At 45.8% G+C, this 15,787-nt stretch overlaps 1 protein-coding gene across 9 annotated transcripts in view; it reads right to left on the bottom strand.

Moving 5' to 3' along the window:
• PLEC (plectin) overlaps positions 1-15,787 on the bottom strand; it is a 404,008-nt gene that overhangs the window by 46,943 nt on the left and 341,278 nt on the right. For all 9 annotated transcript variants that reach the window (XM_085604582.1, XM_085604583.1, XM_085604587.1 and 6 more), the window contains 2 exons: positions 8,126-8,230; positions 7,511-7,609 (listed from right to left, as the gene is read on the bottom strand). In XM_085604582.1, coding sequence (XP_085460708.1) covers positions 7,511-7,609; positions 8,126-8,230 — 204 coding nt within the window. The remainder of the gene's footprint in view (positions 1-7,510; positions 7,610-8,125; positions 8,231-15,787) is intronic.

Raw genomic sequence — 15,787 nt, 5'->3', positions numbered from 1 at the left:
GAATGAATCGGCGCAGCATATAGACCCATTATGAGTTAGAATGACAAAAGATTGACTGGGCTTATAAAGTGACCTTATGGCAAGGGAAGACCTTGAATCTGGAAAAAGAGCAAACAAGACTCAACGTAGGAAATCCCTTGATTATTGAACCCGCCCCTTTGCTAATAAAGGTGAATGACTGACTGGAGATGGGAAACAACACCTTTGTAACAACTGAGGAAGCTTTCAACAGAGAGAGAAGTGCAGAATAGATATCTTGCCTTACTCTGAGCAATGACCTCTACTTAGGAAACTCAATGGCAAATGGGAAGGAAAATGTAACTTAAAAAAATGAGATTCTTTTTCTAAAGAAAAACGTAACTTTTAATAAAGTCTTCTGACCTCAGATTCCTCACCTTAGAATATTCCCAGGTGTCAGACTGGCTCTGGAAAATTTTGAGCAGTGGCCCTGCGCGATGGTAGGTGGTGTCGGTAGGCTCCACGTTGGCTTCGTCCACCTCAGAAGTGACGTTGAGGTGGCCATATAAGCGCCACTCTGGCACTCTAATATCATCCTGTCTTTCCACAGCAACAGCTCAGATCCGGACAACTACCTCAGTTACTTCATAACCACTTCTTGCAACGTTTTGTCAACCCTTACCTCTGAGTGTGTTTAGAGACATGTCCTCTCTAAAATATATGGATTTAAATCTGTGTGGGGGCAGTCACAGACAAATGTCAGTGTTTGATTCTCACTTTGGTTGTCTCTGGTGCCTGGGGTCAGACCATGACCCAAAGGCCTGCATGGAGTGCAAGTCCATGCACCCCAAGGCAATCTGAGAGCGGTCAAAGAAGCTTCTGGCGTTTGATGAAATAGGGGCCTTGTGTCGGTCTCGTTCCAAAGTGAGAGCTCTGTGCCATTCCTGCAGCTGTTCCCGTGTATGGTTGTTTTCTCGCTCCAAGACATCCTCTTCGAAGTTGGGTAGGTCGAAGAAACACAAAAAGAATAAGTTGACGCGTTTTTTGGTTTGTCCCCAACGACCTCACACTTCGAGGACCCGCTCCAGCACTCCTTTGACGAAACTGGTGTCTAGCCCAACTCCACGCTTCTCGGAGTTTCTTGGAGCCGGAGTTACTCCTGCTCAGTTGTAGGAGTTCAGCTACTTCATGCATGCCATCTTTGGCCCACTGACTCCCATTGGCGTGCCTTTGGGCCCCATGGAGCAGAGGTGCCTTGACTGGGTTACTTCCAGCAAGTCCGTCCTTGATGGTGCTCACTAGTGGGCCCATCATCATCCCCGACTCTGAGCTGGCATAATGCAGACCCTATCAACCCCTGTATTTTCAGCCATGAGAAAGACCCCTCCTTCCCGAAGGGAGAGATGAGGAGGAAGGGTTTGGCCCCTTAGAAGAGGACGCCGAGTCAGGGAAAATTGTTATGAGGAGCTGGATGGCACCAGTGGCTTGGACACTTCTCTTGGATGTAGCATGCTTTCCTGTTAAAGCCCAGTTTCAGAAGAGGATGCATCCTTCGCCACCTTCATGCCCAGAGCAGAATAGATCCTTGATCTACTACTGACAGCAGTGAAGGCCAAGACCAAGGTCTTGACTGAGGAGCTTTACCCGTCAGCATGTTTAGCTGAACCATTGCTGCCCTCACCAACAATCTCCTAGGGGCCTGTACCTAATATAGCACAGGGGTCCTGTGCACCGCATTATTGCCCGCTGACACCGTCCGGCCCCAGGAGTCCCGGACTTCCACACCCAGCACCCGTCGCCTGTGAAATTGCCATCAGACATGGGCTGGATCCAACAAACTCCCCGGGTAGAGCTAGGGCCTCTACTGAGACACTGCATCGCCACAACTGTTTGCGGTCCACTGGGTTCCTGGGGAATGTCAAAGTGTTGTGAATTGACATAGCCTTTGATGAATCCCACCTATCTGGCGACAAGACAGGTCACAGCTAGATCTCTCGAGCTTTCTCCATCTGCTCAGTCCCGGCCACAGTCCTTTTGCCACCACCATGACTGTGGTCGGAGAACGAATGTGTGCCACAATATCACCTACACCCGGCAGTTCAGCAACCTGCACATGCTTTTCGTGGATGGGGTTGTGAATCCCAAAGAAGACAAGGGAGCTAGACCCAGTGTACTATCCAGTCTCCTCTGGCAGCTGCAGTCTCTAAACCTCTTTAATGCATCCTCCATGTAGCACAGCCATCCTGTTGGCGGCAGGTTCAGGCACCACCTGCCCCAATGGTCTACAGTTATCTCCATCTTTGCCCCCACCTCAAGAACGGCTGATGGAGGACCATCTCTCCTTGCTCCGTCAGGAAGTGCAGACCTTTCTGGCCAAAGGAGCCATTGAGAGGGTGCCTTTGTCAGAAGTAGTTCGTGATTGCTATTCCCGCTACTTTCTGTTGCCGAAAAAAGATGGAGGGCTTCCCCCTATAGTAGATCTGCACCAGCTCAAAGCCCTTGTGTGGAAAGAAAAATTCAAGATGCTCACCCTGGCTCAAGTCTGGTCTGCCCTGGACCCTGAACACGGAGTGGTAGCGTTGGATTTGCAGAATGCTCATTATCGCATTCCTGCCCTGCAAGCCCACAGGTGTTCTCTGCGGTTCATGGACATGACGGCGGTGGTTGCAGCTCATCTTTGGAGGTCAGGCTCTCAGTCTTCTCCTGCTTGGACAACAGGCTGCTGAAGGAGGGCTTGGCCCAAATAGTCATCCCCCACCTCCAGACTACGGCAAACCTTTTGTACTCGCTGGGGTTCACTATCATACCGAAGTCACACCTGACTCCTCAGACGCTCCCTATCATCAGAGCCATTATGGATGCAGTGCAGTTGTGTGCCTATCCTCCGAAGCGGAGAGTCCAGAATATCTGGGCTATGATCCCGATGTTTCAGCTTCAATCCTGGGTTTCTTCGAGATTGACTCTGAGGCTACTGGGTCGGATGGCCTCCTGCATCCTGGTGGTAAAGCACGCCAGATGGTATATACGAGCTCTGCAGTGGGTGCAGCACCAGGGAAACCTCTTCGACCTGGTCCAGATTTTGTAGGAATTTATTAAACATCTGCAGCGTTGGGTGACAAACCGCGATTGTGTAAGCATCAGACCCTTCCCCATCTCCCACCCAGAGCGGACTGTGGTGTCCAATGCATTGCTTTGGGGCTGAGGCAGCCATCTGGTAGAAGTGGAGATCAGAAGACTGGTCTCCGTCGGAATCGCAGCTCCACATCAACCTTCTGGAACGGAGAGCGATCCGCTTGGCATTGAAAGCATTCCTTCCGTGTATCAAGGTAAGGCTAGTTCTAGTGTTCACGGGCACTATTACCATGTGTTATTCAAATAAGCAGGGCCTGGTGGGGTGGTGGACCCTGTTCCAGGAGGCTCTCCACCTCTGGACTTGGCTGAAGCACCAGGACATATTCCTGATCATGCAGCACCTGCAAGGATATCTAAATGCCATGGTGGACAAACTCAGCCGTGAATGCCATGCGGATCACGAACAGCGACTACATCTGGAGGTGGTACAGAGATGGCACAGGGTCTCTTTCAAGGAAGTGGATAATCTTGTATTGATTTGTTCACCACCACCAAAAACATGCAATATCAGCACTTGTGTGGGTTGGAGTTTCCAAAGCGGCTCTCGCTTTTAAACACATTCTACTTCAAGTGGACTTTGAGACTCCTATACGCCTTTCCGCCGATACCACTTCTGGCCTGAGTTCTCAAAAAGATCAGGACCAACCGAGCCCAAGTCATCCTAGTGGCTAATGATTGGGCACAGAGTATGTTAGCCTAAACGTCTGAGCAGAAGTACTGTTCCTCCGGTCATGCTGCCCCTTCAGAAGGATTTCCTGTCACAGCAACAGGGGAAGGTCCAGCACCCGAAACTGTTCATGCTTCACCTTCATGCATGGATATTGAGCAGCAGCAGTTGAGGGTTTTCGATCTTCCTTACGAGGTCTGTGAGGTCATCTTGGCGGCCCTCCTCTAAAAATGTATGCACCTGCCATAGAGATAAATGTGTGGCCTGATATTCCTCCAGTCATGTGGACCACCTTTCTGCACCGCTGTCAAAAGTGCTGCTGTTTGTTCTATATTTGACCTGCCAAGGTCTTGCACTGAGCTCTGTTAAAAGTTACTTGTTGGCATTTCTGTAGTTGACAGATAATATCTTATGTTCAAGCCACCAGTTGGGACTCATTTTCTGAGAGGTTTGCAACACTTGTTCCCTCCTACCCCTTTCATGATGCCCCAATGGGACCTTGAGCTGGTCCTCACATTTTTCATTTGTTCCCCCTTCGAGCCCCTACACAGCCGTTCTCTGCAGCTTTTGACTACCAAAATGCTATTTCTAGTGGCCATTACATTGGCCAGGAGGGTCGGCAAGCTGCAAGCTCTTTCAGTTCAACTTCCGTATACCAGCGTTTTCCTCTGACAAACTCTTTTTTTGGATGCATGCCTCCTTCCTGATGAAGGTTGTCAACCCAGTTTATGTCAGAGTTTCACTCTGCCTACTTTTTTCGCTCCACCTCATCCTTCTAAGAAGGAGGAGATACTGCATTGCCTGAACCCAAAGAGAGCTCTTTCTTTCTACTTTGATCGCACCAAAGACCATCAGGTGGACAATTAGCTCTTCATTGGGTTCCCTGGAGAGAAAAAGAGCAAGGCTCTGCAGAAGTGCACCTCCTCTAGATGGATTGTGCACTGCATAAAGATCTGCTACAGATTAGCTAAGAAGCAGCTTCCTGATAGATTGCAGGCACATTCTACCACCGCCAAGGCCCCTATGACTGATTTAGCATGCAGTGTATCTACTCTAGACATCTGCCAATCAGCTGTGTGGGCATACGTTCACAAAGCACTATTGCTTGGACGGCAGGCCCGTCAAGACAAGGCACTTCCCCCGTTTGGTCCTCCAGGATTATCTGCAGTAAGCCAGTTCGCAGAACCACATTTGGAGAGGTATTGCTTGGGTATCTATTCCAAGGTGAGAAATCTGTCTTACCTTTAGTAACGCCTTTTCATGTAGAGACTATTTAACCGCAGATTCCTCACTGACACTGCCCTCCCTTCCTGCTCTACGAACTGGGGTTTTGATCCTGAAAATCCCATTAGACACTGATCAAACATTGGTTTATATGTGGCTCTGCGTTTTTGCCATGGAAATAGTCACAAAAGAAACTGATGTTTGTGCATTGGGGTGGAGCTTTTATGGGCACCATGGGGTTACTTCAGACTCTGACGACGCCACCTACCGGCATGCAGAGGTACTGCTCAAGATTTTCCAGTCTGAATCTCGGAGAATATTCTAAGGTGAGGAATCTTCAGTTAGATAGAGTCTCTAACAAAAAAGGCATTACCGAAGGTAAGTTACTTGTTCTACATGGTAAAAAAGGAGTACTACCTCAAGGGGACATTAATTCCCCACTCACTCTTTGTTCTCCACATCTTTGATTGTCAGGGATCACGGGGAGGAGGAACTCTGCTCACAGGAAACTCACTTCAGGAGAGCAACATCACAGTGGTATAAGTATCTCTCAGGACGTTGTGAGGTGCAGACAGTGAGTGTAGGGGAGTGCAGTCCTGTAGAGCTTTTCCATGACAACCTGCCACAGATGTCATCAAAGGGCCTACTTGTGCTAGATAAAAGTGGTCCGGCTTGAAAAATAATTTCTGATTGAGGGACAAGACTGGTCTGCAGCCAATTATAAATGTGAGCTTTTCACCACCTAGAGCTCTGAAAATTAAGTCCAGAGGAAGATACGGCAGGTGAGGCAGCGGCTGTTTCTTTTTTCTAGTGTTAGGCCTACTTTAACTATAGGCAGTGTAGTTAAGAAGTTCACTTTTGCTAACTTTTAAGTTTTTTTTAAGCTTTCATACACTTCAAAAACTTTAAAAAGCATCGAGCTTGTTAAAACCTTGCAAAAAAGTAGGTTCTGCGGGACATGAAAAAGAAAATTTGCAAAACCAAGATTTTTCCAGACAAACCGTAAAAGCTAAAAAAAACAACAAAAAAAAAAACAATGCATACCCTGAACTGTAAAATTAGATTTTAGAGCATGGTCGAGGTAAAACTGAACTACGGGCCAGCCCAAATTTGAAGATAAATCGTTATGGTATGTGTCGCTCTTTGTGTCACTGTACCACATCCGACAGATGAATATCTTGAGTGAAGTTAAAAATAAAAGGGCTTGGATTTCAGATACCAGTGCCATATCTGGTTAGTTGAGATTAAAAGCTCTACACATTTTCAACTCAGAATCCTTGTATTTATAGAAGATCAAGAGGTTGCAGTCGCAACAAAGGCATCTAGGAGTACTCCATATAGAAATATGGATCAGCCAATACAAAGTGATTGAGTTCTACACCCCCTCTTCTAAACGCACATGAAAAGGTAGAATGGGACAGTTACACAATCACCTGATGCAAGGGAAGAGGCGTGCAAGCTGCTTCTGCCATGGCAAAACAATGAGGAAATGACTGATGGAAAACAAAAGAAAAAGATGATAGTGGGAGAATTGCATGATGGGAAATGTGCCAACAGGCATGCAAGCAAGGAGTGGAGTACCTGGTGCCTGAACGCCAGTCGTCGTGGGGAAGTTTTAGCTTTTTTAACTAAACAGTTTTATTTTATGGAAGGTATTTTTAACCCTTCCTTTCTCCTTAAAACCATACAAATGTTACCATTAAACAAAAACACTTTTGGAAAGCATCTCAGATCCAAGGGCAAAGAAACGGAAAGAAAACAAAAGGAAGAACAGATGTAAAAGTTAGAGAAAGGTTAGCATAAACTAAAATGAAAACCAAACTGTTAAATATTAGAAATCAAGGCACATTCACATTTTCTGTATTGGGAAACCCTGTAATTATCTTCCAAACACATTCACTCACTAACATGTTACTAGAATACCGACAGACGGACAGAAAGTTTTGGCTGCATATTTGCTTTTTTGAGGGGTGGGGGTTGCACTGAGGAGATGTGGGACTAAGTAAGTGTTGCATAGCAAGAGTAACATGCTGGAGATTCACAGAGAGGATGGTGTATCTGGGAAGTGTCTTGCAGTCAAAAAAAATCTACACTGCAAGGTAATGCAAATTGGTGTTCCAACCGACAGCCTGCAGCAAATTGCGACCAGCCCTTAATTGTGCACTCCTAGGGCTGGATATGCTGAGGAGCATCAGATCCACAACACCATGAGCGTTTGATTCATGTATACCAGCAAATGGAGGTGAGATCACTTCACCAGGTCACATTCTGCACTGAAATTACACGAGGTGGAAGTACGGATGGCAGTACTACTCACTGGAGTGTGGCTAGCGACAATGACTTGTAACTGCTGCCTCATGCCCTAGAGATGATGAGGAGCATCTTGAAGCAGCAATGGAGTATATGATATGTCATCATGAAAAATAATGCAGAATGTAGGCACAAAAAAGTCTTGCTAAGTTTTGCCTGCCCACCAGCACCCTCCAGTGCAGGCCATACATCAGCATTAATTGGCCTTTGCTTACATACCTCCTCTTCCTCTAGTCGTCCCAGGGTCACTGTGATGAATTTGATGTACTGGCTCGTGAGGGTGGTGAGCTCACTGTACCGTGTCCGTAGATCCACATACTGAAACAAAACAGAGCAGACCAGTTATTAGTCATAAATGCAAAGAGGTGTCAATGGGGATTTTGCCACAACAGAAGATACTGTGTATGTCAGGGGAGTCTGTAAGGGCTAGAAGCAGCCTTGGCGCAGAGATAACTCTCAAGGATTTTCTGATACAAGTCTTGAGAACTTCAAGAGGCTGAAATATAATATGGCTCAAGACTACTACCAGACTTACTGACCTCTTAATGGCAAAGTGTGTTTCATGGGATTGGCTTGAAGACTTCAAAGGTCAGAAGGATCTCTGAGAAGAGATGCAAAACTTGGCCTGTGTGGCAGTGCTCTGGTGACCTACAGTTGTAAGTTCCCAACAGATAGTGGGCAGTGTTAATAGTGAGATTGTGTATGTGTTAGTTGTGTGCAACAAATGCATGTACAACAGATAAGATGAAGAGAGATTCCAGAGTTACACGTCTGGCAGTTTAGTTCTTGTTTTCTGGACACAGGCTTCTTGGCGATTGCTCTCCTGGCTCTCACCTCTTGGATGATGTTGTCTGATGTGGACTGTACTTTGGCTTTTTTAGCTGGAGAGGCTACAGGTTCTACTTGAGCTTTGTATGTTACCAACTGTAGCTCATAGTCCTGTAACACAAAAGAAATGACAAAGAAAACATGAGCAACAAATCAGGTACCACCAGTCCTTCAGTACATGGGGGTTGGGAGTACCTTAAAATGGAGAAACAGGTGAGCAGTCCATTTGATGCCACAGACATTAAGCTGTCTAGTGTGGGAAGGAAAACGGGAGGTAATGTGGCACATAGATGGTTTACTGGGCCTAGCAAGGATACATTTATCCTGCTTTCCAGCCGGTCATGCATGGGCAGGCAAGGTTGCTTCCTTGCCGATCAACTTGCTGGGGCCAGGGTAAAGTCATCCCCAGCAGTTATACTTCCTGTGTTAATCTTACAGTATCTAGGCTAGTATTATTTTCATCTGGCAATATCCGTGATAGACCCATTTCTCAAATTCTCACATCAGTATGGCATTATCCAATATAGAGTATTCTTCAAAAATATCTGATAATGAGGATAGACTCATTTTACCATGTCTATACATCACTATTTAGGACAGAGTAATTTTAAGACTGACCATCTTCTGCATGATGTACAGCTAGATACCTGTTTTGCTGGCTGTAGAACTGAGTGCACTTTAACCCCTGCTAACAAGTGCTTAAGTGCTCGTCCTTTCAACATGATGACATTTGTATACACCTAATTGGTCTATATACCTTATCTATAAGTTGTTAGTGCATGGTAGAAAGTGTAGTCAGGGTCTGAAAGTTAAATGCCACCAGTGTATTGCAGCACCTATTGTGCCATTCAGAGCACAGACAGTACAAACATGGTTTCAGGACTGCTAGTGCAGCTTGACTGTAGCAGTGTAAGACATGCAATTGGTCTGTCAAAATAAACCCTTTTTAAATATCGACAGGTCACCCCTATATATGCCTTATTGTCCACAAGGCAGGGCATATATTATCTAAAAGTTGAACATATAGAAAAGCAATTTTCACTGTGGCAAGCCTAGCTGTACTTTATAGACAAGCATTTGCGATGCAATAGGTCTCGCATTAGGAAATGATTGAGCTTTTTGTATTGTAAATTGACTAATTTTTTATTTATGTGTTGGTATTGAAAATATTGAAATTACTAGCTTTCTCATGTACAATGTCAATAGTTTTAACTGTTGCAAATGTGACACCTATAGCATTTGTAATGCAATATGTGTTGTATTTACGTGACTTAGATGTATTGATATTACAAATAACAATGGCTTTTAATTTTTGCAAATAATTAATACTTAAATAAAAGTTAATGTAAATTATAATGGCAATCGTTTAAACTTTTGTTAATAACTCTTGTGAAGATTATGTTTAGTGTATTTAATTGCGCCTAAAATCCAAGAACAGAAGTTAAATATTATCATTTTTTTTGTGCCATTTGTAATAAAGCCAAAATATTGAGAGAACATATTAGAGCCAGTTGTTGTTGAATGGTGTACAGATTGATAGTGTGGTGGCGGTGAGTGATGTTGTGGTGGTGTCGAGTGATGCTGTGGTAGCGCATAGTGATGTAGTGGTGCCCTTGAGTGATGCTGTGGTGGTGCTAAGTGATGCTGTGGTGATGCGATAGATAGATAGATAGATAGATAGAGTGCAATAGTCCGATAGATAGATAAGATAGATAGATAAGATGTTATGTTATGTTATGTTAATGGTTTTTATACCGCGCACAGCTGCCCCAGCAAAGGGGCGTCCTGGCGCCAAGAAAGGTAAACACAACATCACAAAATGCAGCAGAGTCAGTTGATTTTATTAAAAAGAAAAGTTTTGATGACACGTCTGAACCTGGTTAAATCTTCCAAAGCACGGATGTCATTAGGGAGAGCGTTCCAAAACTTAGCGGCTACTACTCGGAAGGAGCGGCCTCCAATCCTGCTCAGCAAAAAGCGAGGAACAACAGCCAAATTCTGGCCCATCGATCTCAAAGAGCGAGAGGGGACATATGGAGTCAGAAGGTTCATGAGAATAGGTGGAGCCATGCCTTTCAAAATTTTAAAGGCCAGGCAGAGCACCTTAAACTCAATCCGCCGAGCAACAGGCAACCAATGGAGTGTTTGCAATGCTCTGGACACTGAGCAACGTTTGGGCAGCCCAAATATCGCTCTTGCGGCGGCATTCTGCACTCGTTGTAGCCGCAGAAGTTCAGCCTTGTTCGTGCCTGCTAGCAGAGCACTGGCATAATCTATCCTGGATAGTACCGAGGCCTGGACCACAAGCTGTCTAGTGGGGGCATCGAAGAATTTAAGCACCGGCCTGATGCCCCTAATAATGCCAAAACAAGAGGCAGCCACCCTCTTAGTCTGGCAGGTGAAGCTAAGTAAAGGGTCCAGCCAGACCCCGAGGTTTTTTAACTCCATAGCAGGAGAGGGGATCATTCCTAACTCGGGGGGCCACCAGCTGTCATTCCAACATCCAGGTTGCTTCCCAAACACCATCACCTCTGTCTTCTTTGTGTTCAATTGGAGACAATTCTGGTTCATCCAATTGGCCACCGAGCGTAGCCCCTCACAGAAGTTGAGGGCGTCCATGGCTGAGTCCCCACTTAGTGTGACCGCCAGCTGCGTATCATCCGCATAGGACACCATTGTCATGCCCCAGCCTTTGACTACCGCAGCCAGCGGCCTCACATAAAGATTGAAGAGAGTGGGGCTCAGAGATGATCCCTGTGGGACCCCCAAGGTGAGCGGGTGAGAGGTGGATTTACCGGGTGGTATCGCAACCTGAAAAGATCTATTGGAAAGGAAGGAGCGGAACCAGCCTAGTGCCAGCCCCCTAACCCCAGCTTCCTCTAACCGCCGCAACAGGATTTCGTGGGACACCGTATCAAAGGCGGCGCTCAGATCTAACAACAGGAGTGCCGCTGTTTGTCCGGTGTCCAGCACGGAGCGCAGATGTTCAACCGTGTATAACAAGGCAGTCTCCGTGCTGTGGCCTGTACGAAAACCATTTTGCGTGGGATCCAAGATGTTAGCTTTGGCAAGATGGTCGGCCAGGATCCCATTCACGTGGGCTTCGGTGACTTTAGCAGCCCACGGCAGCAGAGAGATGGGGCGATAGTTCTCAGGTTTTATAGGATCTAGGGTAGGCTTTTTTAGGATGGGGGTAACTACCGCTTGCTTCCACTTGGTGGGTACAATCCCTGAACCCAGTGACATATTAATAAGGGCAAGCAAGGGTGCGCGACATGTGGCCTGCATGTTTTTAAATAGGGCCGGTTTGAGGGGGTCTGCAGGGGAGCCAGATTTAATTTTTTGGCTCAGTAAATCAAAACCCTCCTCAGATAGGGGGGCCAAAAAATCCAGGATCCTATCATTGATCTTAGGACAATCAGATGAATCCGAGCGGTGCACAATAGTTGGAAAGGTGTGGTAGATTACTTGCACCTTTTGAACAAAGAAAAAGGCCAGACTCTCGCAGTGAGAGTCAGTGCAGATTTCTGCCGCGGAGGCCCTCTTAGTTGTAAGGTCCTTTAGGACCTTAAAGATTAGTTTGGAGGGATTAGGGCTGTTCCGGAACTCCTGCGCATAAAATGCGGCACGTGTTCGACACACCGCTCTGTGATATGCCTTGGATAGAGTAAGGTAGCAGGTTTTGAGCGCGGGATCATAGGCTTTCCTCCATCGCCTTTCTGCTTGCCTACACTCTCTCTTGAGAGACGACAAGGTCTCATCATACCATGGGCTATGGGCCTTGGTCCGGCACTTGGAACGTACAAGGGGAATAAGAGAGTCCAAGGCCGTGCCAATCCAAGTACAGAATGAATCATACCCACAGTCAGCATCGGAGAGAAGAGGTAGGGGTGTTTTTCCTAATAAAAGGTAGAAGTCTTCAAGTTATAATTTACTCCACTGGCGGGAGAGAGATGTTTTATTCTGTACCACAAAAAGAGAATCTACCACAGGGATAACTGCCTTCACCAGCATATGGTCTGTCCATGACAACTGAACAGGTTGGCATAAAGTAATGTCCTCTAAGGAGGTAAAGAACGGGTCCAGTATGTGTCCGCCAGAGTGGGAGGGGGACATCACTCTCTGTAGGAGCTGCAAGGCTTCTAGATCTGCTAGGCAGCTCTTAATGGTGGATTGAGATGGACAGTCAAAGTGCAGGTTGAGGTCACCTACCACATTGAAATTTGCACAACCAAGAGCTTCTATGTTAATGACGTCCGGGAGAGCGGCCCTAAAGGCAGCATCGCAGCCCGGAGGCCGATATATTAGAAGACCTGAAAAGCTATAGCAATGGGACAGAGAGATTCTAAAGCGAGCACATTCGCAACCTGGAAGTTTTAGTTCTTTCCATTCACAAGGAAAGCGGCGTTTCACCGCCATTGCAATTCCACCACCTCTCGAACCGCGGTTGAGAGTTGCCACGGTATAGTCAGGGGGGAAGGCAAGGTTTAAAATCGCAGTGTCAGCATCTTGTAGCCATGTCTCGGTCATAAAAAACACATCAGGGGAGTCATTGGTGACAATATCAAAGATCTCCGCCTGATGTTTGACCAGAGATCTGACATTTAGGCTATATATACTGGCAGTATTCACCCCCGACACGTTAATCTGCCGGGATGAAATTTGCAAGGAGCGGACGCGAAAAGGGGGAGGCAGGCGCCAACAGCAACAGGTGCACCGATAAGGGCGGAAGTGGACAGATAGTAAATTGTTCACGTAAGGCCAATAAGTCTGCTCTACCATACCTGAGGATGGAAGCAGCCATAATGAAGATGAAAAGGTCTGCCGCACCCCGCACTTCCTTAGCGCTGACGGGCGCAGACGGGCAGACTCTGGCTTGACTCAGGCGAGAGTCAGGCGCTACAGCTGCGCGGCCCGTGTGAGCATTAAATACCGGCTCACCTGGAGTCCTAGCAAGCGCTAGAGCGCTCGAGCAGATGGCACAGTTAACAAAACACCACCCCCAAGATGGCGGCCAAGCGCCACGCGAAGGAGCACAAGGGCTTCCAGCAAGGACAACAGACTCCGCAAAATGCGGTGAGGGCACAATTTATAGTGCAAGAATGTGGGCGATATTATAACAATATTAAAACCAAAAAAACGATTTACAGCATAGAGATGAAAAACGCTATCTAAAATAGGAATTGTAAGCGCTCCACGCTTAACTAGCTAGCAGCACATAGCGCAAGCATGCACCTTTCGTCAAGAACGAGCAAACAGAGTGCTCGTCTTAAATACCGGCTCACCTGGAGTCCTGGCAAGCGCTAGAGCGCTCGAGCAGATGGCACAGTTAACAAAACACCACCCCCAAGATGGCGGCCAAGCGCCACGCGAAGGAGCACAAGGGCTTCCAGCAAGGACAACAGACTCCGCAAAATGCGGTGAGGGCACAATTTATAGTGCAAGAATGTGGGCGATATTATAACAATATTAAAACCAAAAAAACGATTTACAGCATAGAGATGAAAAACGCTATCTAAAATAGGAATTGTAAGCGCTCCACGCTTAACTAGCTAGCAGCACATAGCGCAAGCATGCACCTTTAGATAAGATAGATAAGATAGATAAGATAGATAGATAGATAGATAGATAGATAGATAGATAGATAGATAGATAGATAGATAGATAGTGAGGGCGATAGATAGAGTGTAATTATGTAGAATATAATTATGTGGCACTGAGTGGTTTTGTGTGGAGTGTATGTTGATTTTAGTGGCGTGTAATTATGTGGCATTGAGTGTTATTTTGAGTGTATCTTGCATTGTTTGCATTGTAATTAATTGGCACTGAGTGTTATTTGGAGTGCATGTGGCATTGAGTGTAGTGTAATTATATGGTGTGTAATTATGTGGCGCTGAGTGGTATTTGAAGTGTATGTGGCATTGAGCGCTGTGTAATTATGTGGTGTGTAACTATGTGGCACTGATTGGTTTTTGGAGTGTCTGTTGTATTGAGTGCATTGTAGTTATGTGGCATGTAATTATGTGGCTCTGAGTGGCATTCGGAGTGTATGTTGAGAGGCAGTCACGTAGTGCACCTTTGCCTGCAAGGTTCAAAGACTTTAACAAGAAATTGATGTAACCACTTTATGGCCTTGTCTCAAAACTGTAACACAAGGGTGAAATTATTTTAATTATTTTATCTTTCTTTCTCTAAAGGGGAGAGGTGACGTAGTGTGGTATTAGGTAGTCCTTTCTCTACCTTTATCGTGGGCTCATGCCAGTGAGCTCATGACACCCTGTAACATATTTGTTTGTCTTCTGGGTCCATGGTTCTGAGTTCTTTCTCCATGGTTTCCAACTCTAGCTTTACCATCTGGAGTTGAGAACTACTGAAGGAAGGATCTGCAGGACGTGGGCTCCTTTGCTGTAAGAAAGAAATCTTACTTTGCTTCAACTACACTGTTCCAGTCTTTTCTGCTAATCGGCACCTTATTGCCACAGGCAGGCCATTCTCCACAAGTCTGCGTAGCTTCATCCAGAACAAAATCATTATTCCCAAATGTATCTGGCACAATAAAGACTAGCATCCTACTGGCCCAGTTTACTTTGCATGACCAGATTACCTTTATCATCATCATCTAAATGTATGTAGCCTGGCTAAATGAAGTTTTGTCTCCTCCAAGTCTACACACTCAGTCCTTACTAAAAAATATCCACTGCCCCTATTTACACAGCTTGACCTGGCAATAGTTATCCTTCTCCACAGATAACTTTATACCAGACAAGTTATAAGCCTTCATACTCTACACACGCTGACCAAGATTATTCTCGCCCATTGATGGTACAATCAGATCAGGCAATTTATACTCCAACATACTTCACAAATTCCAATCATGTAAGAGTAATCCTTTTTAAAATGTCACAAATTTGGAGTAATGATGTACATACAGTAATGATGTGCATACTCTTGCATAATCCAAATAATCTGGTTAGATGAGAGATCTCCTTATTCAGAGTCTACGCACTCAGAACCCGTCCTCTCCACTGTATGTAGTGTGACCAAACATGTCACCCCCTTCAGAGTTTATGCAACCTGACACTCGGTGGGCATCCTCCAGCATAGACGTCACTACCAGGCTAGTCAAGAATTAATTCAGATCATCTCTAATTTACACAATTGGGCCAGACACGCATAACACCTCTCCTAAATATAATTCCACCATTCAAAAGCTCCTGAGCTAAACAATTCTACACAATGTGCCCACACTCAAGATATCCTCTCTATACTACACAATATGACCAGTGTCCAGCCTGTCGGTTTGCTGTCGGTGATCAATTCTTTCTCAGTGTTCCTGGAAAGAGCTTGACCTATATGTACTTTTTTTATTCTGCTCAGAAATACATTTGCAAATTTGAGTCAGGAGCTGTACTATGACATGCATCTCAGAAGGGGCCAGCGAAGCCCCTTGCTATAACAACACTAGAAGCCAAAAGAGGAAAACCTCCCGGGCAGACACAAGTAGATTCAGGCTCCTGGCCTCAGCAGGGAAAACCTATTCCACTGAGTCTGCAAAGCACAGGGCCGCTGAGAATACAACTCCTACAGGGGGAAAAGTGAAGGGGGTGAAGTGAAAGTGCAGAAAAACGAAATCATACAGGATCATGCGGTTTTCTGTGCTGTTATGTA

The sequence above is a fragment of the Triturus cristatus genome, chromosome 5_1 (genome assembly GCF_964204655.1).
Source record: "Triturus cristatus chromosome 5_1, aTriCri1.1, whole genome shotgun sequence".
In the NCBI taxonomy this organism is placed as follows: Eukaryota; Metazoa; Chordata; class Amphibia; order Caudata; family Salamandridae; genus Triturus; species Triturus cristatus.
The sequence above is the reverse complement of the archived record's forward strand: the minus strand, read 5'-3'. Positions and strand labels throughout refer to the sequence as shown.